Source organism: Acipenser ruthenus, chromosome 29 (assembly GCF_902713425.1).
Source record: "Acipenser ruthenus chromosome 29, fAciRut3.2 maternal haplotype, whole genome shotgun sequence".
Lineage (NCBI taxonomy): Eukaryota > Metazoa > Chordata > Actinopteri > Acipenseriformes > Acipenseridae > Acipenser > Acipenser ruthenus.
The window spans coordinates 19609790-19634921 of record NC_081217.1 but is presented as its reverse complement, the minus strand read 5'-3'; the positions used below and the strand labels follow the sequence as shown (position 1 = coordinate 19634921).

General features: G+C 41.8%; 2 protein-coding genes across 3 annotated transcripts; one reads left to right on the top strand and one right to left on the bottom strand.

The window, feature by feature from the left end:
* Positions 1-340: 340 nt before the first annotated feature.
* Positions 341-11005, top strand: LOC117435094 (ETS domain-containing protein Elk-4-like). Of its 2 annotated transcripts, none has more exons than XM_034058047.3 (6): positions 341-1650; positions 2546-2754; positions 3056-3757; positions 3867-4061; positions 6650-6769; positions 7281-11005. In XM_034058047.3, exons 2-6 carry the CDS (start codon positions 2548-2550, stop codon positions 7377-7379), a joined length of 1323 nt encoding a protein of 440 aa, XP_033913938.2. In that variant the 5' UTR covers positions 341-1650; positions 2546-2547; the 3' UTR covers positions 7380-11005. The 2 variants fall into 2 exon arrangements, with proteins under 2 accessions (XP_033913938.2, XP_033913928.2); XM_034058037.3 differs by having other exon boundaries at positions 345-1134; positions 7281-11004.
* A 3831-nt stretch (positions 11006-14836) lies between these two features.
* On the bottom strand, positions 14837-23970 carry LOC117397319 (major facilitator superfamily domain-containing protein 4A-like). The gene is made up of 10 exons (XM_034911367.2): positions 23272-23970; positions 21083-21281; positions 19765-20004; positions 18312-18471; positions 17846-17961; positions 17105-17278; positions 16564-16711; positions 15962-16032; positions 15456-15576; positions 14837-15140 (listed from the first exon to the last, which is right to left on the bottom strand). Exons 1-10 carry the CDS (start codon positions 23496-23498, stop codon positions 15109-15111), a joined length of 1488 nt encoding a protein of 495 aa, XP_034767258.2. The 5' UTR covers positions 23499-23970; the 3' UTR covers positions 14837-15108.
* Positions 23971-25132: the final 1162 nt, after the last annotated feature.

Genomic DNA, 25132 nt, shown 5'->3' with positions numbered 1-25132 from the left:
TGTCCCAACTCTTTAGCTGGTCAATTGGATACTACCTGGGCAGGTGTTGGTATTTTCAGCAGGGTTGAGTGAGGTGATTTAAGTGTGCAGAATGGGTTCAGAAAACCGTACTGGCATCAAAAGCTTACACGTGTATACATTATTTTGCATTGTACATTTTGTCACTGTACAATAAATATACTGAACATAGATAATAGGTAGTATTGCCGATTTAAATTGTAGTAAAAAAAAAAAAAAAGTAGGCAGCTGCAGAAACGTGGACCGCGCTCTCTACTTGCTGCAGGAAGACGGGCCGATGTAAAACTGTAATACATTCTTTCGAACGGTTATTTTGAAAGCACAGATAAAGCAACGTGTCTGTGTCTGTGTGTTGGAATTAAGAACTGGTTTAAATCGTAATGGGCAGTTCCCTTAAGAGAAAACGATACATTTTATGTGCGCTGTCAAAATCGACTCTGGGGTTGAGACTCGTCAGGGAACACGGAGGGTTTAGGACCCGGATGAAACGCCTGCCCTGTCAAGAGGCGGAAATGGAACCTCTCGGAAAATAACAGCAACAAGTTAAGCGGGGTCGAAGAGTAGAGCGGGTACTCAGTATTAAAATCGACACTGAGTTTTAGTTCAGTGCTCACAAAATAACAACCGGAATCACTGACCGATCGATGCTTGCTCGGATCTCTCGGTTCAGCTGCACCACAAACGCTGAGATCCTCCCACGCACGATTGCGGTAGCCTAACTTAATCGCTGTGTACTTTGGGTTTTCTGGAGAGAGAAAACAATACAAACGTGTGGTCTTTCATTATTAGTGTCGATCGTTTTTGAGTGATCGCCAAAATCGACTTTTTAAAAAACATTTTTTTTTTTTTTTTTTTTTTTTTACAAGCGGGTTTTAAAACGTAGCCGTTTGGGATATGTGATGTTGGACAAAGAAAAAACACTTTGATAAACAAGAAAAATGCAGAGAAAAAAGGAAGTGATCTCAGAGCGAGTTTAATTTCCTGTTCTTAAGTTAGACAGTCTGCTTTTTATATTTCGTTTGGACATTATTACTGTACGTATAGAATAGAACTAATACTAGAATGAATATTTATCTGTGTTCTTTCTCGTCTTGCGATTGCAACTCGAACGACTAGGTGAGTTTGTTTCTGCGCTGTTGTCTTGTGGTTTATACAAATAGCGCAGCAATTCGATGCAGTCCAACATGGAAACTTAAAAAGAAAACTTGCAGAAACTTGCAAAAACGTTGTCAAGAGAAAGATCTTAGGAGAAGATTGTTTTGGTGTGCCTAACCTTGGGGAGATATGCAGCTAGCCGTAGTCTTCGAGCAAATATATAAAAATGCCTGTACAGAATTAGTGTAACATTTCTGATAATGGCGAAGGGCTGCATCAGGACAGATGTGTCATTTTAAGCTGCTTATGTTCACTGCAGAGCTGAATCAAGCTTAAAACCTGCGTTTAAAGCTGGTCACTCAATTACAGGAAATCCATGTATTATAAATTCTAACATGAAGTACTACGTATATTATATGTGACCCGTTTTGAGAGAACCCAGAAAAAGCAGTAGGAAAGGATCCACTCCGATCAATGATAAAAAAGATGAAATATTGAGTCTCGCTTTTTAAACTGGACTGTAGGTGTGTAATACTGGTAAGGACCCACTGTGAGACAGTGTTGGAACTGTTCATATAGGAGACAGGACCAGTTTGAGAGGGCTTTAGACTGCATGGCAGCTTTGGAATCCTGAGCATTGATAAGTGACCAGTCTGTGGAAGTTGGGATTGTACAGAGCAGAGGGGGTCAAACTCAGCTCCTGGAGGGCCGCAGTGTCTTCTGGCTTAATTGGTCTAATTATTTGATTAACTGGACACATGCAACACTTCTCTGTAGGTTTCACAATGTTTTATAGGTAGTATACTTTGAATCAAGTGCATTTTTTTTAATCAACTGTAAAAGACCTTGACAAACATTAAATCTCTCCAATTGAACAAATAATTAGATCAATTATGTTAATTGAGAGCTTAAGTTGGAATGAAAACCAGAAGACCCTGTGGCCCTCGAGAACTGGAGTTTGACACCCCTTATATAGAGGATGCTGAACGAGGAGTGTTCGTGGTCTGTGGTTTTTATTCTCTGGAGGAGTATCTCACAGTAAACCACTAGCCCCGACTCTATCTTGAAATCTTAAAATGCATGACAAATTATTTTAAACAGAATAGTGACATCCTTTTGAGGCAAATAAAAACCGCATACCACGAACGATCATTCAGTATTCTGTTTATACCACAAGTAGATTTCTAAAACTACACAGCAGATTAATTTCGTACTGTAGTACCAGATACCATGTTTTTAAAATTAAAATACATGTTTGCTGAGACTGCATTTGACATCTATATAATGAATGGATGTGCGCTGCGGGGGCTGCCATTGCTTTAAGAAGACTGCTGTAAACTATGCAGTGCTGGCGATGGAACCAGCTGTTCCACCGATCCTCTGACCCCCCCCCCCCCCCCCCCCCCCCCCCCCCCCCCCCATGTCTCTGCAGCGATGGACTCTTCGGTCACTCTCTGGCAGTTCCTGGTGCAGCTCCTGCTTGACCCCCGCAAGGAGCATCTGATCCGCTGGACCTCGGATGACGGCGAGTTCAAGCTGCTGCAGGCCGAGGAAGTGGCCAGGCTCTGGGGGGTGCGCAAGAACAAGCCCAGCATGAACTACGACAAGCTGAGCCGAGCACTGCGCTACTACTACGACAAGGTACAGTGTGGTACAGCAGGGGTGTGCCCGTAGCTGGAACCTGAACTCCATGGGTCAGGCACAGGAGCCTTCCCAGTCATCAAGTTCCTGGAATCTTCCACTAGTTACCGTGGAGATTATTCCAAAAGCCCTGCCCCCTGTTCCACAGGCTCCTCCCCATGTAGCCAGGACAGAACCACCAGAGTGCCCTGTTGCCTGCTACTTCTGACGATAGATTTGATTAAGCAATTTATTTTAGGTTTGCAGATTACTGTTTTAATGTAGAAACAAACAGTGCTTTTTTGTTTCTTTTTTATTGCAGGATATCATCAAGAAGGTGAATGGTCAGAAGTTTGTGTACCGCTTTGTGAGGTACCCAGAGATACTGAGCCAAGAACCAAGTTCAGGGTGCAGGGGGGAGGGCACTGCTGACGGGGGTGGTGGAGCCCCTGAGACGGGCGAGGCCCCCAGGGATAAGGAGAACCAGAGCGGGGGGGAGAGGGGAGCAGCGGGCCAGGCCTCCAGCAAAACCTCCAGCCGAAACGACTACATCCACTCGGGGCTGTACACCTCCTTCACCCTGAACTCTCTGCACGCCCACACGCAGCTCTTCAAATCCATCAAGGTGGAGAATCCCAAAGAAAAGCTAGCTGCGAAGAAACCGCCGCAGGAGCCCCCCCAGTCTGTCATCAAGTTTGGTACCGCCCCTTCCTGGAATATTCCCGTAGTTACATTGGAGATGATTCCAAAAGCCCTGCCCCCTGTTCCACAGGCTCCTCCCCTTGCAGTTAGGACAGAAGCACAAGAGCCTCATGTTAAACGCCGGACAGACAATAAATGTGTGAAAGAGGCACCTCCTTCTTCTCCTCCTCCCACTGTGCCAAGCGTATCCTCTCCCTTCCCCAGCCCCACCCCTGGCTCCTCAAGCTCTCCCTCCCCCAGTCTGGTTCCAGACTCCTCCCAGGAGCTGGTGATTGACGACACTGATGTCAAGTCCGTATCCTCCCAGCCTCCAGAGCTGCAGGTACTGTACAAACACTGAAACAGCAAGAGAAATATGAACAGGCAATTTCAATGAAAATGTATAAATGGAACCTCATTCTAACGTGCCCCTCCCCACCTCCCTTCTCCAGGTGCAGCCATCCCAGGACACCCAGGGATCCCCCTCGGGGAGCAGCAGCAGTGGCAGCAACCACAGCGGCAAAGCCAAGAAGCCCAAGGGTCTGGAGCTGACCCCCACCCTAGTGGTGACCAGCAGTGAACCCAGCCCGCTGAGCCTGGCCAGCCCCTCGCTCCCCACCGCCTCTCTCACCCCTGCCTTCCTGCAGGTCAGTGTCAGCCTAAACGGGTTCTCCATAATGAAATGGATCCACAAATCTGTCCTCCTGTCCTGCACCGTGCTATGTACGTCTCACATGGGTGGTTTTGCAGGAAACGCTTCTCATAGCAAAAAAAAGCGATACCTGGTGTGCAATCTATACAAGATTAAGTTGTGAGTTTGGTCGATTTACCTTTTGGTAGGCTTCAGTCAGTCAGTAAGGGAAGCAGCTGATTGGTTGACAACGTGAAAGAGGGCGGGGAAATAACTTCAGGTGGAAAAAAAACAGCCAGACTACCTGAAAGTAGTGCTTGCAAACAGAGGTTTATTTAATATGGTACAGAACCTGAGTTAAACGGAAACTGCACATGGCATAGCGACAGGCAGGAATGGGAAACGATTTCAGGTCTGGGGTCTATTAACACAGGAAGTGGACTTCAGGAAGGCAACAGGAAAAGATTGCTTCCCTGGAATCAAAGAAGGTTTTGGGAAACAAAAAAGGTCAGAAGTAAAACGAGGGCCTTTTACGGATATATTTTTTTTTTATAAGCATAAATTACGGTATTAATATTTTTGTTAATATAACATTTTTTAAATAGTTTTGAGAATTAATTCTTAATCACATGTCAATTTAATGTCCGTGTTTGAGAGTGAATATTCAGACAGTTACAAGTGTGTAATATGTTTGACTTTTTTTTTAAATAATCCAGCATTTATTAAATGCATTTTAATGTTGAATTGGGTGACCACTGAGATGTGTATTTATGGCTTGCTGCGTTATCTTAAAAAAAAAAAAAAAATCTTCAAACTGCATGAGCAAATAAACTGGAAAGATGTCATTTTCCTGCATGTACATAAAACATGAAATCCCCTAAAACTAAAAACAGAACATTATTAAGAAAGCGAATGCTGGAGAAAACAGCAGACGGGTGTTACTGCTGAAGCATATACCTCTTTTGTCCAGCAGGAGGTGCTGGTGTGCAGTAGATCACATAGACACACATATTGTCTTACGCGTCTGAATTTTGGGTGAATTTTTTTAAAGAATAAATATTTGGGTAGAAATAAGGTTTTATTTAGAAAGACATAAACAAATGCTTAAGCACAAAGTGTTGACAACAAAGTCGTCGTCAATCTCTCTCTCTCACACACACACACACACACAGACAGACAGACAGACAGACAGACAGAGAGTATATGGAGGCATTTCTCCGTTCCAGTCAAGTTTTATTTTGTAGTGGAGTTGCAGGTATAATTGCACACAGAACATACGGGAACACTAAACAACTTTACTCCGTGTTGTTTCACAAAGAGAAACGATCGACTGTTACATCTAAATGCTCTTGGATTAAACACACACTCATAAAACAAATAGGAAGAAAAGTATTGAAAAAAAAAAGCAGTCTATTAAGAGACGGAGCCTAAACCACATAGCCTGTAGTATGTTTCAGGGTCTGGCTTTGTTTTGTGACTCTCACAAAGGAGAACACCCAAGAGCCAGGGTCACTGAATTATGAGTACAATTAGGAGCCCTGGATTGTCACACAGCGAGTTCAGGATTAACAGAGGAAGAAAGGCATTGTTGGCAATGCTGGAGCACTGTCTGAACTTGTGGTTTCTCCCCTGCAAGAATCGCATGACGCTTTTGGGCTCGGAGTCAAGTTATTTATGCAGCAAACTTCTATTTGCAGATGGAGCTTGATGAAGGCCGTATGGCTGAAATGTTGCTGTGTTGTTAACTTTGTTTTATTAAGTAATAAAGAATGAAGAATGGAAATTTGATCTATGGTCTATTTTTATGGTGTTGCATCAATCAGGAGAAGCAGATACACAAATGTCTCCCGGCTGTTTATGCCAAGACTGAGGATTTTGATTCATTATGAAGTGTTTTGCCGGTATTCTGTTTTTTCAATGCAAATGGACAGTGTGTTGGAATGAAAGTAATAAGCATGCTATTAAAGGATGCTCGTTGTGTTCATTTCTGTAATAATAATGTGCAAGTCAGAGAGGGAACACTGTACTGTATAGCGTGTGCCACAAGTGAAGCTGACAGGTCTGTGTCCAGTTCATCTCTCTCTCTCTCTGTGTAAGGAAACTAATTTGATGCCTGCAAATGAGCTTGCATAATATCATTTGCTATGTTAGTAAGTGTCCATTTATTGATTCCAATATTTAAAAGTTACACACGCATAGCTCAAACATCATCATTAGACACAGCAATGTAGCACCTAGCAACTGAAATCAGATAGTGATCAGTTACCTAATGTTCTGAGAGAACTCAGGTACAGCGACGGTCTGTCATCAGGAGAAGATTCAGGTAGCTTTTCTCACTAGCACTAACGAGTGCCTGTCTTAAATATCTTGCCTATGCCCCTTGTAACCACCCACATAACAATGTTCTTCCAGACACAGAACACACATTTCTTCTGCACAAGATCAAATGCACCCCACTTTATCAATTCCTTGTTTCTCTGTATCCTGGATCGAAAACATCCTCCCACAATGCCTGCTTTACAGCTGGGCTTGAGCACGGTGTTCTCCAGTGTGCTCACAATATTTGTTAAACTTCATTGACTCCTACGTTTCTCTCTCTTACAGACCCCCACGTTGCTGTTGACTCCAAGCCCTTTGCTCTCCAATATACACTTCTGGAGCACGCTCAGTCCAGTGGCGCCCCTCAGTCCTGCCAGAAGGCAAGGAGCACACACCTTATTTCAGGTAACAGTGCAAAGTGTATTTGACATGTAACCACAGTTTTAAAATCCACTGTCGTGTTTCTTTTCATCGCTCTACTGTTCTCAGCCAATGTCAATGATTAACTAGTCTGACTTTGAGGGTCATATCATAACAGAAATGCTTACACTGCACAATCAGCATGTAAGCTATGTACGTCCTGTTTTTATGGTCTGTTGACATTGAAGGATTTTAACATTTTCTGCTTGTTTAGATAAGTGAAGGTAGAAGTCAGGTTTGCAGAAGGCATGAAAGTGTTGCTGTGCAGCATCGGAGAAAATTGTTTCCTTGGACTTCTCTCTAACCGGACCGAAATTGTACCTTAATTTGAGAGTTTTTTTTCTTGCATGTAATATAGTTTAAATTATACTTGTACTTGTTTTGCAGCTTGTTCTAATATTTGTTTTAAATTTTTAAAGAATATTCAAACATGAAAAGCCCACGTTCCTCCCAGCACTACCTTACTCGTCCTCCTCTTCTGTTTTCTCTGTTTCAGTTCCCCAGTGTTTTCAACAGCCACCTGCCGTTACCTATCCCCAATATGGATGGCTCCAACACCCCCGGCCCCCTGTCCCCAGACCCCCAGAGGACATAGTGGACAAGCCCACGAATCAAGTCCGCACTCTGTCCCGCCCACGGCTCTATCCACGGCTGGTCCAGATTTTAAACAGAAAAAGCCAACTGCGGATTCACCAAAGGGGTATGGCCACCATACAAGGTGACCAAAAAAAACCCTGCCAAACAAACACTCTTGGTTATCAGCATGTCTTACAGAAAGGGTCTGTGGAGATCTTTGAACTAAGCGCTGTTCTGTTTTTAAACATGTTGACTTGCTTGACCATCATTCTGTTATGCATGATCTCCTAACCGCATCTTAAAAGAGACCTTCAACACATCATGAACATTGCAGTTTGAGTAAGTTCTGTGTAGTTATACAGTAACATGTATGTACACTTGTCCAAGACTGTAGGCATTATCCAAAGAACCCAGCTTCCAAGGATGCCATGCTTTCAGAACCTCTCAGCTCACAAACCTACAAGTGATCTTTTGTAACTGACAAATAGGAGACATCTATTATGAACTGACTTAACCCATACAAGACTTGTACAGTACCAGGAGAAGCTCTGATCCTTCCAGTCTCTCAGGCCGTTCGTATAGCTGAGTTCAGCTTGCCCCCCATCTCCTCCAGGGCTCCAACCAAAGAACCTTGGAGATGCCGCAATTGGATCGAGCACAGGGGAGTCTCTGCCCCCTGCAGGAGTAGTTCCTAAGGTTTTTAAATGAATCAAAATCAATTTTCCTACCCTCAATGAGCTGCGGCACATGGAGAAGCGTAGTCTATGTGGTGTATCTGGAGTGGCTTTTCAAAGTGAGGAAGCAATAAGATGCACAGAGGACAGTGAAACCGGTGCAGATGCTCATGAAAGTTGGGGAATTGTGGCTGGTTTCACAAAGCCATTGTAGGTAGCAGCCGACTAAATCCGAACCAGCAGCCTGCTAAGTACTAGCAGTGGCCCTTTGGATTTTAAAACCTTAGATTCACCTTTCAGTCCAGAAGGACATAAGAGATGGTGATCCTGCAGAAACTGGTGGGTCTTGAGTTTTGGTCTCCTAGTCCTGGGGTAGGGATGGAGACGATAGGATATTTGATTCTCTATGAACTACTCACATCAAGTGTGAAGATCCCAGTTGTTTGCCCAGTGGAGCATGCTTTTGGTCTTGGGCTGCTGTCTTAAGCACCAGTAGGACAGTCAATATATAGACTTGATTGTTGACTTCCCTGTTATGAATCTCAAGGAACTACAAATGCTCTGCAGATTGTCCATGGGTTCTGGTGGAGCCAAGCTTAACTTCATGTCTTATGTTTTATATTTTATAGGAAATCCGATCATCATCTGTCTTCATGAATACATTCTTCTTTTTTCATTATATATTTTTTTCTTTTTCTAGGCTTTTAGTCAATACGCATTGGTGTAGGCAATGTAATTTCAAGTAGCACAGATTTTTTTTTTATTATTATTTTTTTCCTAGTTAACTGGTTTTCCTTTGTGGTAAGCTGTGGTTACAGTGACCACGCTGCATTTTTTATTTTCTTGTTTTGTCATTCCATTCCTTGCTGCCTCATTTACATGTCTTTGGGGCAAAAATCTGGTTGCTTCACAAAGCCCAAAACTGGAATCCCTTGTTGCACATTTGCACTCTCTCGTGCTGTGCTGTGTCATGTAACACGCATGAGCAGCAGTTCTGCCCAGGTTGTAAAACCTTCTTTTGACAGGAGTGGGACAGTTAACAGTCCGACTACGCCACCCTTGTTAAAGAGGGTGAAAAAATGTGTAATATTGTACATTAAAAATATATATTTTTAGGATACTTTCATAAGTTTCAGCTCTGCAGTGCTCATGGAAACTGGTTCAAGGAATTTAAATTTTAACTGCGTCGTTTATTAATGTTGCCATGTCTTTTTTGCACCTGCATTTGATTTGGTTTAACCAGGGCTGGGGTCGATTCCTGTTTTTCAGTTCCAATTCTATTTCATTATTCCTTTGTAAAATCAGTTCCCTTTTAATCAATTCCAACACGTTATTGATCAAAATTGCAATTAGCAGCATTCTGTTAAAATGAGCTTCTCACAGTGGCAACGAATGACTTCAATCAAAGTCACTGTTGGCCAATTAAATTAGCTTCAAATGCAGGCATTTGAACAATCACATCTCTAAAATATCAATTCCAATTCCTTTGATGGAATTGGAACTGGAACTGGAACTGGAATTGATTTTAAAAAGGAATTGGAATTGAATAAGCAAGTATTGAGCCCAACCCTGGCTGCAGCTTGTTGGCACTTACATGATCCCTAAAAACATACTGCAGGCATTGCAGTACAGTTTCCTAAATGTCATTGCATTGCTGTTTTCTAATATGTGATTTTTGTTTTAGCTTATCTGTTTTTGTTCTTCTCTGTGTTTAAATGGTAATTTGTATATCTTTTTAGACGTGTGTGTGCGTTCTCAAACATGCAGTGTTGAGTAAATCTGCACAAAAAGTTTATAAGTACCTTCGCTGTTTGTTGTCAAACACACTTTCCCTTGACAAAGGCATGTTCAACAAACCCAAACTTTGAGAAGGATATTTCCCCTTTTGTTTTGATCTAAATAGCTCAGCAGGCCCAGGCTTCAATTTGAGATTGCGTAGATAACATTGCTGCAGTAGCATGACCCTGTCAGGTCTGTACACTGTACTCTAGTGTTTGCATGACTACGTTTGTTTTTGAATGAATTCCAGTTAACCTTGTTACCCAGCTGATAGTGCAACCCTTTGGAAACTACACTTCCCATATTACCTTGCAGCCTTTTAGGAAGTGACACCTGCTAGCCTTTTACTATTTCTGTACCGTTTTTAGCATCATTTTCACTTCTTTTTACAATCCTTGTGCAGTAGAGGTTTTCATTTCTAATGCACGTTACAGAACGGTCAGAGAGTGAGTCACAGCCAATCAAACATTTCTAGAAGCTATGTTATTTATTCCACCCTGCTAGGGATGCAAATCCCAGGCAAATAACGAAGGCATCGGCATGATTGCAAACACTTTTTAGAGTTTTATATGTACATCTATCTGTAGAACCTTGGGTATGTTGGAACTTGGGTAGGATATTGTTTAGCTCAGTGTTATTGCGAGGATGAGCATCAGTATGTATGTACTTGGACATACTCTTGAGTACTGTATTTGTATTAGGGTTGCCATTTAAAATGCACGCCAATGCAGTATCTGCTTGTGCTCTACAATGATTGGGAGAGAAGTGAAAATGGTGTTGGAGCTAACGAAGGGTGGGGAGTTTTTAAATGTTAAAGGCTGTACTGCAGCAGAACCGTGCTGCAAATTCTCCTACATAACAAGATTTGGATTATTGTTATTATTATTCAGCATATATTGGTCTGTCTGAACTCTTTAGTTTGTACTTCGTGGTTAAAAAATAAAGAATATATTTTGCATATAAAACTGACAAAAATAACTAAATGCTTGTATACATTATTCTTCTGCAATGATCCATATTGTTTTATTTGTTTTATGCTTTTGAAATGTTTACACAAATGTATTTTGGCTATGTTCAGTACATGGTTTATGGGGACATGTTTAATTTTAACAAGGGTAAACAGGAATTAAAATTGTATTATTGCAACAACCAGAATTTGTTCTGTTTGTTTCTTTTAATAAGTTAACTAGTAAAGAAAAAAAATTGAAATTTAAATATTATTATGGGTATAGCTGAAATAACTTCCCCTTTTGAAATGGTATACATTTCCCATAGCCCACAGTGCCACCCGGTGGACAAATCAATATCTCTGAATACTGTAATTTAACTGGATTATCTTCTAGGTGAATGAGTTTGTTGGGGGTCTAAACCCAGTCACTATTGGATCTCTGGTACGTCTGTAGAAAAAAGAAAGGACATGAGCGGATGGGAATTTTGCCTAAAAGTGACGGCCAAAAATGAAATATATCTGTGTGTGTGTGTGTGTGTGTGTTTCTGTCCTTCAGAGGCTACATTTGAAAAATAGATTTTGTTCTCCCTTTACTTTAAACTGGTAGAAGTGAGTATGGCTTATTCATAATAATGCGTTTTACTAAAATAGATCTTAAGACCCCAGGAAATGGAGTGTGTGTGAGCCGAGTACAGGACAGCTACCCATGCAACCAAACACAATACTGTCATCTCCCATGCTGCCAAAGCCAGCCAGTCAAACAAATATACAAGAAATGATGCTTCCAGTGGCTGCCAAACTCCTCAAGCCCTTATTTTTGTCAACACTTGCCCTTTGTGTGGAATAAACAGCTGAGAAGTTCTGTACACCAGGGTATATTGTGCTAAGTGACAACATGTATGGGAAAGCCTCGCAGTGCTGAATGAACGAGCCGTGGCAGACGCAAGGTCATGCCCTTGAGCTGGAAGAAGCTATAAATACTGATGTGGAAGAACAATGGCTCCCGGTGTGGATCTGGGAACCTTTGAACTACGGGCATTGTTGTGGCACGATTACTGCACACCATGGGAACGGAGACTGTGTTTGCGTATGCAGGTGCCAGAAGTGGACGTGGAGTTTTGTAAGATTTGCTGTGCTGTTTCAGAATCTGGCTACTCCAATTTAGATATCCTGACATGCTTAGTTATTGAAGGCTACATGGTGCTCCTTGGTGTCTTGGGCATGCATTGGTTAGGAGATGCCACGGTATCCTTGATTGGGAATATGTGCCACAGGAAAAACTAATCAGAAACTTTTGGGCTGGACTTGGCACAATATTGCCAGAAAGGAAAAAAAAGCACCCAATAAACAAAAAGAGTTTTTATTTTAAAATAAAATAAGTTTAGAAAAAGGAGTAAACAAATGTTTCACCTGATGACACAATGACAAAGACAGCTTGAATTTGCTGCTTTGTCATTGTGAATTCATGATTCAGTGTGTGGAGTTATCTGTTTTGTGTGCTGCTTTCCTCTCATTCTTGTGTGAATTTGAAGCTGGTGTCCTGATCAAGAGAGTGACGCAGAGGGAGGCTGTTAAGAGCCTTCCTCCGTTCCGCCAACACCCAGCCGAGGGAGGGTGTTTAGCTCTTGGATTTACACGTCGCAGCTCCTGAGCCAGGGGGAAAGTGGATGTGACCTACACTTCAGCAACACAGAGATCAGGTATGCCTTTGTTTTTAATTCCAAGTACATCGACCCTGAAAAGCACTAATCTTGGTCTGCCTTATCTAAGATAAGATAAGGTAATTAACCAGTCATATGTTTTGAATGTTATGCAGTATTTCAAATAAAAAAGGTCATTTGAGCCATACAGCAGCTGAGCAATAACACACTATTCATCATTGTATTTATTAATACATCTTGGCATATAACGTTATAATTCAATTGTGCTACAGTATTTACAATCAAAACACCAGCGTTTTTTCCCCCAAATATACAATACATATATATAAAAATGTATGAATTCATGGTATCTTCATGCATCAGAATTCTAACACACATTAGGTATACTTAGTGTTTTCTACAATACATAACTGTTTCTAATTGACATTCTCATTCAATGATATTGCACTTGCATTATTTACTAAACAGACATTGGTGAAATAGATCTCTCTAGCTGGAAATGCTCTAAAGCTGGACCGATAAGATGATCTCGGAGGGGTACAATCTGTGTGCCGATGGGATTCGGAGAAACCCCAAAAAGGGTTTATTGTGCGGGAACCCCCGGGGTATTGGCTATAGACTCTAAAGAGGCACTGTACAACTCAAGCATTTCACAATCACATTCTGCTATAGATCCCTTAGCTTCCCAGAGAGTGTCACATTTTTAGCGACGTATGTCAAAACCTCTTCAACTAGTAGAATTTTTTTTTGATCAACTTCAAATCGGTTATGATATCATGCCAATAATGATCCTGTTAATTTTATTTCTAGACACATTCATCGATTGCCACTGCTTTGTTAAAGCTTCAATGCTTTTATTTTTTTTTCAACTGACCCTGCCGCCCCACAATAATCTTAACACCTACTTTCAGTAAATACTATACTTCAAAAGCACATACCCTGCAGCACTTATTGTACAAATATTTTCATGTGTACTTCTCTTTTGGATACAGGAACATACGTCCTGGAGACACCACAGCCACCAGTAAAAGTTACATTTCTGGAACTGCAAACATCTAAACTAATACAGGCTTATGTGTCCCCCTTTCCTTGCACCGTACTATCCCATTTTACCTTTCTGCTTCCAGCTCTGCGACCGTATTATAAAACACTTGAAGAGAGGAGGGTTCAAAATGACCCGCGAAACCCCTGAAAGGGAGGCGCTTCATTCAAAGAATCAATTACTAGCAGTGCTTGCTTATTAATTATTTTACATCGGACAGGGAATTAAAAAAAAAGGTAAGCATATTGCTGTTATGGTTGTTTGGAAAGGTACTGTTAAATACATTGCATGTTTATTTAGCATACATATTAAATGTTACAATATTATATATATATATTTTTTTGGCCGTGACTATTCCTTGTAATTGTCTATTTACAAAATCGTGCCCTTAATCACTGTCACTGCACCGATTATTAGCCTGTATAAACGTGTTATTGAAGGTGCTGGAGATTTAGTAACAAGTGATATTAAATATTAGTTTTATTCCCGAGGTCTGTTAAATACATTTTTATTTTTCAATAGGTTTGCAGGTGTGTTTTTTTCTCGCATTCAGCTCTAACCCTCCAGACATGTCTAGCTGCCAAGCTGCTCAAGTAAATATATCATTTTTTTTCGTACATTTTTTTGGCGCTTTCCACAAAGGCTTGAGAAACAAGACTGGTTAGGACCTGCATTATAAAAGGAACACATTTGTTTTTTGTTCCTCAGGGCAAGAAATAAAATAACTGAAGCTACCAAAGAACAGATCAAAACAACACTACATCATGTGTACAACTATCTACAGGGGAGGGGGGGAACTGTTCACAATTCACCTTCAAACCTATACGTAAACAAGTAAGGTGGTTACTTACTGTATGAAGCTACAGTATTTATATATATAACCTGCACTGAAAGTTAATATTGTTGCCTCTAGATTATGCTGGCATTCGATGGGTTGAAGATTACTTCTGTTTCTTTAGAGGCTCCAGTACTGTTCTCCAAATAACTTCCTGGTTTGGACCACCGCTGCCAGCCTCCCCTAGCAGTGTCACCGTCTGTCTGATTGGAGCAGACAGCTGCAGCCAGAGCTGGTGCTTCGTCTGTCATTGGCTAAGGCAGGCTCAGAACACCAAGATACCGAGTTAAAGGGAAAACAGAATCCCTGAAAACAACTGCAGGAAACCCTCAAAGGGATGTCAATCGCACAGCATTCCCATTATAACTAATACACAAGCAGGAGCACAGTGGAGGGGAGCCATGCCTTGGAATTCATACCCGAGAAATCAACCTGGCAAATGCCTTAAAAAAAAAAAAAACTCAAAGCAGTGCGTTATCTATTAAGCAGCCTCTTTCAGAAACATATATGGATGAACACCTCAGCTTTGTCAAAAATTGAATTGCATAACAATTTATTCAGGGTGAAACATTATTACTGTGAAAAGGATATAATAAATACTTCAATAAATTAGCCTAATATCTGATTGTCTCCATACTGTACATTACAGGAAAGCAGTGGTGGGGGTCCAGTAGAGAAAGCCGTGTGGCATTTAGAATTCAGCAGTTCTCTGATCCTCTGCTCTCGGGTGAAGTTTCCTGTATATATCATGTCCAGTTTTGTGTCCTCTCTGTCTCTCCTTTCCTTTTGATCATGGTTACAATGCTGCCTATTCCGTGATGTGTGATTTTCCAGGGCCCCCTACAAAACAAACTCCACTCAAAAGTGCACTCGAGCAGTCTAGGAAAGATAACTCAAAACAGCAGGACTAATACCCATATGGAAGTCTATTTTTTCTATACAAGACACTGAAGCTATTTAGGTCTTCTTTCGGTAACATTACTGGCCCTAGGATAAACCGCTATCCTTCTACCAGCTTTTAAAAAGCACTAAACAACAAACTACGGTAACTGTATGCAATTATTTCATGCTAGCACTACATACAAATAATAAAAAAGCCATCAGGCTGTTCTGATGCCCATGGGTTAGGTTGGGTTGGGTTTGGTTGGGTTGTACCTGCGAGATGCTGCTTGTGCTTTCTGTGGAAGAAGAGCAGGATGAAGAAGAGGACGAAGCCCAGGCAGCCAATGATCATCCCGGACAACAGGAAGCTGTAGCTGCCCTTAATTTGAATGATCTAAAAGGGAGAGAGACGGAGAGAGATGTTTAATGTTATGCTAATGAATAGCAGATCTCACAATATCAATGGTGGTCGTATCAAGCAGTACATGTTATTGTAAAAACTTGCGTCAGAGACGCATTGCTGTCTGTTTTCTATTTATATTATTTATAGCACAGATTGTTTTGCATTGCTTTTAACGGAATAATTAAAAAGAAAAACAGCAAAGACACTGGCAAACAACAACAACCACCAGATATACTGTGCAGGTAACTAGTTCAGGTAGTTATTTTTAATTAAACACTTGGCGGAGAACAGGTTTACACAGGAGTCACGTACAGTACCTCCGTCGCCTAGCTATCACTCTGGACATACAGGAGATGAAGGGTAGAGCGGTACCTACCGATCCAACCATTACTTGACAGACCATTTCTCCCATTCCAGCACTGGTCACTAAAACAGTCGTAGCACAGCCTTTGAGAAACAAGAACACCACACGTTACCCACAGAACCATAAAGAAATTTCCACCTGACCAGCAATGGGTTAGAAAGCTAATCAAGGTGCTAAAAACCACCTGTCTCAAAAGACAGTAGCTTCCAGTCTGTAATACATAGGTCAGTTTCATGCAGAATCAAGGGTAAAAGCAAAGACTGCCAATGAATCATTAGGACGGCAAAGCAATTTTAGCAGAGTTCGTGTTAAACTTTGAATCTGGTTCTAAAGAAGACTTGATCTAGTACTTATAGTCATCTTTATATTTCATTTTTGTATTTAATACAAATGTTCCTTTGGTTTTCAACGGTGTGAAATGTATAAAGGCGCTATAAATGATTGCACATTCTGAAAAAATAAATAAATGAAAGACCTTCGTGAAATTGTTTGGTTACACATTTAGTAAAATACTACACCCTTTTGGATTTGTATTACCATTTAAATCTTGGATTAAAAATGTAACTGGGCAGAGGCTGGGCGTGAACCGGCGACCCTGTGCACCAGTACGCTACCTTGGTATTCCAGGATGTCCTCTGTGTAGGCCAGCATGCAGGGGAAGATGCTGCTGAGGAACATGCCCAGGAGCCAGGTCCCCACGAAGAGGAACGCTGTGCTCTTATAGAAGATCAGAAGCAGCAAGACTGTGACAATCACTCCACTCTGGAGAGACGAGAGGGGGGGAGAGGGGATGTAAGCACACAACCCGGGACACCAGAGAGGATCACTATACAGGAGCAATAGTATCCTGACGATAGGAGCAGGTGGAGGCAACAGAATCGAACTTTCAAAAGTCACATTAATAGGCAGCTAGTTAGCATTCCAAATCAGCTTGGATCTGAAAGCCAGTTACAAGAAACCACATGGTTCCATATCCCAATGCATTTAGCTATCTTTACCTCCTTTTCAAAGGACACTACATATACCACAATACATTTCAAACCAATATGTTATTCAATATTTCATCAGAAGATCATTACAATTGGAATTACTCTGCAGTGAGAGCCTGAACGAACATCTTTGCCTTGCCTGGACGGAGCAGGCCTCTGTCCTTACCAGGTTTACAAGCAGCAAGCCAGCGGGTTTGAATCGATAGGAGAGCGGGATGGCCCCCAGCCTGCCCACGGTGATGGCCGCCCAGAACACACTGGCTAAATAGCCAGCCGTCTTGTGGGCCATTTTCATGGGGTCGGCTACCGCATAGCTGTACACAAAGCCAGAGTACTCCCCCTGGAGAAGAGACGAGAAACGTGCATTGAAGCATGTTCTTAAGTAATCTGCTCCAATTTCTTGAAAGGAGAAAATGCCTTGTAATTGCAGGCATGGAACTATGACTCTCATTGCATAGTAGTTTGAACCATTCCTGGTTTTACTAGGAGTTTATTAAGACCCCTATACCTTGTTACCTATACACTGTCTAATAAAGCTTGTATTAAAACCTGGAATGGATGAAACTGCTATGCATTAGGAGTCTTATTTCCATCCCCGAAATATTATAAAAAGTGTTGTTTGTTCTCCTATGAAATTTGGAGTCACTGTATTTTATAGTGTAGTTTGTAAAGATGTAACAGACTGCATTATGTGGTATTCTGATCACTGCTATGTATGATGTACTGCATTTATTAAGCATCTGTGTACCAATAAGTAAGGCAGTAAATATGTTTAATAGTATAATAAACAGACTAACTTTTTTGTGTAAACAGCAGGTTACTGTTTAAACTATCGTACACGTTGTCAATGAAAAAAGCGACTTCTGTATTTACTTCAGGAGTGGTCCTGTTCCCATTGCCCACTCACCACGATGCCATCGGTCATGAACAGCACCAGCCCCCCCAAGATGTGGATTCCAAAGAAAGAGACGGGGACGCCCTGGAGGTGCTCCCCCCGACAGCAACTGAACAGACTGCCGTGACCTGCAGGGGAACACACAGCTCAGCGCCCAGCTTCTCAACCTCCACTTGTTTTTACTACTTCTACCAATCTAGGGTCCTTTCAGCAGAGCAACATATCATACGACTGAGGGATAAGGGAATAAGAAGAAGAAGGAGGAACGGAATGAACGAGACGAGGCCATTCGGACCAGCAGTGCTCGTCTGGTTCATCTCAAAAGCGTTGCTCTCAGTTATTGTAAGAAAATAAAAAAGTCAGAGGCGAAGATCCCACCAGGGCAGGGTTGTCTCGCACAAGTGTTTTATATAATTCTGGATTAACATGCCGCATTCAGCTGGTGGTTGTTCGGTTCAGCTCTGGCTCTCTCCCCTACCTTCCATGTCAGAGTCCTTGCTGGATGGGTCCTGTGCGTCCGTGCTTTGTGTCTCCATGGCCATCTCATCCTGAGTGAGGAGAGGGGGGCTGGAGCTCCTGCAGCAGGGAACCATCCTCTCCCTCTTCATCAGCAGGAACACGGCGATGGGCACAGGCAGCTGGCATGGAAGAGCAGTTCATAATTATTATTATTATTATTATTATTATTATTTATTCCTTAGCAGACGCCCTTATCCAGGGCGACTTACAATTGTTACAAGATATCACATTATACATTATTTCACATTATACAGATATCACATTATTTGTTACATACAATTACCCATTTATACAGTTGGGTTTTTACTGCAGCAATCTAGGTAAAGTACCTTGCTCAAGGGTACAACAGCAGTGTCCCCCACTGGGGATTGAACCCACAACCCTCCGGTCAAGAGTCCAGAGCCCTAACCACTACACCACACAACAACCCTCACCATCATTGTATTCCATTTACAGTATAAAAAGCTTTTCCCCTTCTGCAATAAAACTTCTCTGAACAACCAGCGTATTACCTGAAAAAACCTGAAACAGAACTGCAGGTTATACCAGCACTGGCAATGGAACAAATATCGTATACTGGCTCTAATACAGTAACTGGTACTGATATGGTGCCATGGGATTATTAGTGGGTATTGGTTCATAGTTATTGTGATACGATTGGTCACAGAAACAGTACTATTCTACCAATGGCAGTCTCATAGTAATACCGACCCACTGCATTGCCACTGAAGATCATTTGATTCGGGTTAACAGGTCAGGCCAACCTTTCCTTTCTAATACAACGCGGTCACACCTTGCTTGTGCAAACATGGTTCAGGATGAGAAATCACCCTGAACCATCCAGCTTTCCAGCTGCTGCTGAGGTGCTTGTGAACAGGACTAAGCAGTATCACACAGCATGAGTAAACACTGGGCCTACCAGTTACAATGCACTGTGTCATACAGCATGATTTCATTTCTCTATTTTTTTTTTTTTAAATACTTGTTGAAGGGTGATTGCACAGCTCTTGTCCTTGCCCTGTTACATTGTCCCCTAGTTTAACCATCAGTACACTATCACATCATATCTACAGTACAGGTTTAAAAATTGCATTGCATTCTGAATTAATGTGAGCTGCAAAAGTAATGATCACGAAAACCATAATGCAGATAAACCAGGGATGGAAAGAAGGCTCCTATTGCATAGCAGTTTCAACCAGTCCAGTTTTTATTATGAGCTTGATTAGCCACAGTGTATGTGTAACAAGCACTCATAGTAAAACCAGGAATGGATCAGACTGTTAGCAATGGGAGTCTTATTTCCGTCCCTGAAATCACAAGCAAAAACGTATTTGAAATGACCTCACACTAGCCACGCCTCTATTTAGAACCCTGTGATATCCACAGTTGGAAAGCAGTAAAGATTGGCTCACGTTGATCAGAGCCATGATCCAGAATGCGTAGGAGACCTGGGTGACCACCTCTCCCTCCATGGGCAGCTTGTACTGGGACAGGTTACTGGCAGACGGGCCGACCAGCGTGTGCCGGATGTGGTGCATGATCTCGGTGGTGTTGCTGGTGTTGTTGCCCTGCAAGCAGTTGGTCTCCGAGAGGAAAGGGTCCGCAATGAGGGGGCTCACCAGGGCACCCAAGCCAATGAAGAAATGCAGAGCCTGCAGGGAATCAGAAAGCAGAACAGCTGACACTACATCACAGACAGGTTTGCAGAGTTAGAGTTAGGTTTGTAGGGGTCCTGGTAAAGCAACTATCACGGAGTAGGCAGCCCTGCAATACCTGAACGAAAGAGACAGAAAGGACACAAAACTGGAAACGATATACAAGGAACTTCACACGGGAGCAAAGGATCACAGAACTGCCGCAGCCACAGATGAGCACTTTCTAAATGCCACAGAGCTTTTTCTATTGGACCCCCACCACTGCTTTCCTGTAATGTACAGTATAGAGACAATCAGATATTAGGCATTATGATGTTTGCAATTGTTCAGAGTGCTTCTGGGTTTGGTGGCTCAATTACAGCGAGTCAACTGCACTATAAAAAAGAAAAAATCTCCGGAACGATTCCAGACATCATAAAACAGGTAAAGGAAATGTCAAACACATCATTAAAAAGGTCATATAGAGCTACCCAGGAATGCACACAGGATATTGTTTTACCACAGAGAATATGTGTATTGCCTTTTATGTGCACTGCAAAGCAATGGCATTTTTCACGTTTGCTTTTTACCCCCCCAAGTATAAAACCAAAGAAGCAAAGCTAGTTGACGAGACATTGAAGATGACATCTGAGGTCAAAGAAGTCTAGTGCTGCTTTGGTACCGTTTTTATTTTAAAAGGGAACAATGATGTGCTGATGCTGCCAAACTTCATGCATCAGTGTGTTTAAGAGCCCTGTAGGAATAGCTTAGTCATGCCTCTCCTGCTGTGTTATAATTTGCTCAATGAATCTAGCCCTTTGTCAGAACAGGTTACTTACCCTAGTTCTGTTCAGATTTCGTTTGCGTGCATCAGGAGTTAGGGATGATAGTTTTGTAAGTAAAGTAGATAAACATTTCAGCTAGTACACTGATGAAGGCACTAGCTAAAACGCCCATATACTTGACCAAGGGGATGATTTGATCAATCTGTACCCTGCTGGAGGTTGGATATTCTTAGAGCATCTAATCAACTCCCTGTTTTCTCAAGGAATTGAGTGTTTCTGAAGTCATGGAGGACAAATGAAGAGAAACAGACCTGCAGGAAGATGGCCGAGTCCTTCTGATAGAGCTTAACCAGCTGGATGTTGGCGATGGTGTCGATGACGCCCATGGCCAGCCCGGCCACTGCCATGACCACTGCCAGCAGCAGGACATTGTGGCACAGCGGGATGATGGCAAAGACTACCGAGATGAGCAGGGAGGAGACAAAGAGACCCGTCAAGGAGCAGAATAACCTGCGGGACAGGGGGAGGGAGAACCGAGATACACCTTACTACAAAACATCTAGAAATGGGACGTTTAAGGTCCTGGTGATCAGCAACGAATAACAGTGTAGTACAATAACATTTTAATGACCCATTACTAGTATTTGTCATATAACTGAAGTTTACGGTTTCTAATCAATGTGTGTGTGTTAGTTACATGTTCTCATAATACTGCTATGGACTGCTACGGGTCACACAATCATGCGATTCCTCCCAGGAGCCCAGCATCCTAATTTTACTCAGGCAAAGCAAGGGATAGGCTGAAAACAGTTCCCCATATTAGTTGTTAATTTTTATGTATAATGCTGCTTTTAAACGGAGAGAGGCTGGGGGCGGGGCTGGGGGGGGTGGGGGTGGGGGCACAATCGGGTGCCTCCCTCCCCCAAGTGAGATTAAAATCAAGATTACAATCCCTTTCCCAACACTGGTTACCAAACCTTGGGAAAATAGGTCGCAATGGAAACTCCCCAAGAAAGGTGAAAATTGCATGCCATGTAAAGCAATTCATCAAAAAAAAACACTGAAAGGCGCCTCAAACAAAAGCCCCTTCTGTTTTATTTTTCTCATCAGCCAAGTAGTATCGCCAGCGGTACCCGATATCTTTGAAAAGCTGCTCTGTCAAACACACCATCCAGTTGCGACGTAGGAACATTCATTTCTCAAAGTTTCAATTTACCATCGCCCTCCATGAGAGAGACATGGGACTAAAGCATTCGGAGGCACACTGGGATTGTTGAGAGAGCGATCAGTTACCACGAACACTGTATACTGAGATTGATAAAAACAGGGTTAGACATTAACAGGCCATTACTACCACATGGAGTTAGTTACCATATGTTGCATTTGCTAACTTTCATATAACAATTGGGGTTAATATATAATAGAACTAGAAGCCACTTTCAAAGCACCTGCTTGCATCTTATATTGCCATTTATAATTGTATAGACTTCAAAGGTAATCCTAACTGATAAACTAATGAAATGGTTTTATATGGAAATACCCAGACGGGGCCCGAGTTTCTCTGTAAGCTTCACTAAATTGTGTATTAGCTTTTGTGTCCGTTGAGAGTTATTAAATGTAGGATCCGAGTGTCATCGTGACAAGATGACTGCTTAGCAAAAAATGAAATAGGAAACGTCTCAGTTAGCTCACACAATAAAACATCTCGATAGCTGTAACATACTTCTACCTCTCTGTTTATTATTACAACATATATTATTCCTGGACTGTTTTCTGAGTACATCATTACTGAAGCGGGACATGAAAGTCATTATGAACTTGTGATGCCAATGACAAAACACAGGCTCTTTGTATTGGAGCGACTCCCCCAACCCGATGCTTAACTGTATGGACATCACAAAGTCCAGCCTGCATTAGGAGAATGAGTTCTAATAATTTAATGACATTAGTCCCTGGTGGAAATACATTTTTGTGTGGTGGCTAACTAATTGAAATCAGGCACTTTTCTGGGAAGGAAATAGCACCCAGTTATACATATAAAAGTTTATCCTGGTAATTCTGCACAGTAATTCCAGTTTGTATACCCCCTCCCCTTTTCTTGAGATACATGACTCATGTTCAGTACTGTTCTTTAACATAACGCTTTATATCTTTGCCTCACTATGCTGTATTGCACTTGATGCTTTTAATGTGATATATTTCCCCCCCCCCCCCAGATTACAAGCAAGCAAAGCAGTATTTAATTTCATTATTTTAAACAATAACGGGGATACAATAATATGATGTATGACCCATGTCACCCTAGCCATACAGTACCCTTGTCGAAATATATTAAGGGGTATATAATTTGAATATGCGACATACTGCATTGAAATATGATGGGTACATTTCTGGAAGCTAATAACCCTTATTAAATAAATTAATAAATAAATAAACACATTGTAAATACAATACTAATAATAGGGATGGTGTGTCGTGATGCAGAACTAAGTACACTCACGTCTTGAATATTCCTCCGATGGAGCTGCCGATCAGCAGACAGAACTGCTGCGAGAAAAACACCCATGTGATCTCCTGCAAGGTGGACTGTGTCTGACAGCGGAGATCCAGGATCGTCGGACCAAGGAAAGCGATGCAGAGTCCGAAACTGAAGAACACGCTCCAGTAGGTGAGCGTGTGCTGCAGGTTCCGTTTGAAAAGGGTGATAATCCGCTCTTCCAGCAGCATTTCAATAAAGCCGGCACAGCAACACCGGGAAGGTATAATCGAAGATCAGGCTTTTTCTCTTTGAAGTGTACACCCCCTGCTGCTAGTGTATTGTTGTGGATTTCCAGATCAACCTTTTTTTTTTAACCCAAGACAAACTTTCTGGTTTGGTTGCTGAAGCCACGCCCAGTTAGACTGCACGGCGAGAGCTCTATTTGTTTCTAAGTAAACGGTAGGTTACTGTTTTGGACAATGTGTTTGTTTTGTACGATAGAGAAAAGTGGGTAAGCGGTCTTTTTATATTGCAAATACGCGTAACACCCTCCCTTTCGACTTGTAAACATTATGAAAGTTTAGTTAATGCTTAAAACGGCGTCGCTTCATTTGTCAATCCGAGCTGCGGTTTTAATTTAATTGTGAACCATTGTCTATTTAAAATATGCATTCATTCAAATAGAGGCCATTCGCCAAAGGCAGCACCTGTTTCCTCAGGTGTTAACGAGTTCACATTTAGCAAGGTGGGTGACTGATTAAGCGGGGACCGGATTTAAAAGTAGGGTTGGTTCCATTCCAAGTCGACACATTTGTATTCTTACAACCGGGCATTCAAGCTGTTTAAAACACTACAGTAAGAAACTTTTCCATTGCCGTGCTTGGGAAGCATCATTTGATAATATCATGGCATATATTTTCAAAACAGCAGTTCCTATTTACATGTGGGAATAGAAAATACAGGTCCAAAGAGCTTCGATCCGCATCGTAAGAGAAGCTCGCTGTTCTGCTTTCTTACAATACACGCTTAGAAAATAGGGTTTCTGCGGGTGTTATTTATAGAACCATATTTAGGGGGTTCATATTTGGAATCCAGCCAGAGGTTCCAAATATTATAACTGTGTGGTTGGAACCCAGTGTATACAACCCTCTGCAGTTCCCTGTATACTAGGAATGGTTCCTTATAGAAGACACAAAATAATTCTAAAGAAGGCCCACAGTTTCTATACTGAACTGTATATCATTTACCCAGCTCTTACACAGCCTGTCCTTCCATCTCTATGCTGGGCACCAGCCAGTTTGTAAAGCAAGATAAAGATCATCTACTTGCCTATTTTAAAAGAAAATGAATAACACATGTGTAGAATAACTTAGAATATTTCAATCATAACAGCTTTTCCAAATGAGGTTAGTCATAGATTCCTACACCACACATATTGGCCAATGCATTTGAAATCTCAGTCCAGGTCACAGGTTACATAACGTACCTGGCTGTGCTGAGTAGATTTGCACAATCCAGTGTCTGGAGCAGGAAACCAGGACTGGCAACGGGTCAATGATTGCAGGATGAAAGATGCACTTTTTTTTTAATAGAACACTCATGGATTCTTTAGGTAAAAGGAAAGATTCACAGGAGAAGTTCGTCTTTGGGCAGACCATACACTGTGTTCTGTGGGGTACAGGTCAGGCAGCCAGCTTTAGCATAATATGGATTTCTATTCAGAAGAAGGAATTAGGTGCAAGCCCTCAATTCATCATCAGATGAAATTGGAAAGCAAAGTTTTTCTGATCGAGATTTTCTCTGTTCTAATTTTGGGTGGAAATGTAGTCCCGTGGGCAAGACAGTCACACAGCGGAGCGTAATTCAGTTCACTAAAACTAAG

Bases quoted from the DNA above. Each gene is read 5' to 3' on its own strand.
- LOC117435094 (XM_034058047.3), top strand. From the start codon at position 2,548: ATGGACTCTTCGGTCACTCTCTGGCAGTTCCTGGTGCAGCTCCTGCTT. The intron at 2,755-3,055 runs GTACAGTGTGGT...TTTTTATTGCAG, and splicing joins TGCGCTACTACTACGACAAG to GATATCATCAAGAAGGTGAA. The intron at 4,062-6,649 runs GTCAGTGTCAGC...TCTCTCTTACAG, and splicing joins TCACCCCTGCCTTCCTGCAG to ACCCCCACGTTGCTGTTGAC.
- LOC117397319 (XM_034911367.2), bottom strand. From the start codon at position 23,498: ATGCTGCTGGAAGAGCGGATTATCACCCTTTTCAAACGGAACCTGCAG. The intron at 21,282-23,271 runs GTGAGTGTACTT...CCTGTCCCGCAG, and splicing joins ATCGGAGGAATATTCAAGAC to GTTATTCTGCTCCTTGACGG. The intron at 18,472-19,764 runs GTGAGCCAATCT...CTTCCATGCCAG, and splicing joins GGATCATGGCTCTGATCAAC to CTGCCTGTGCCCATCGCCGT.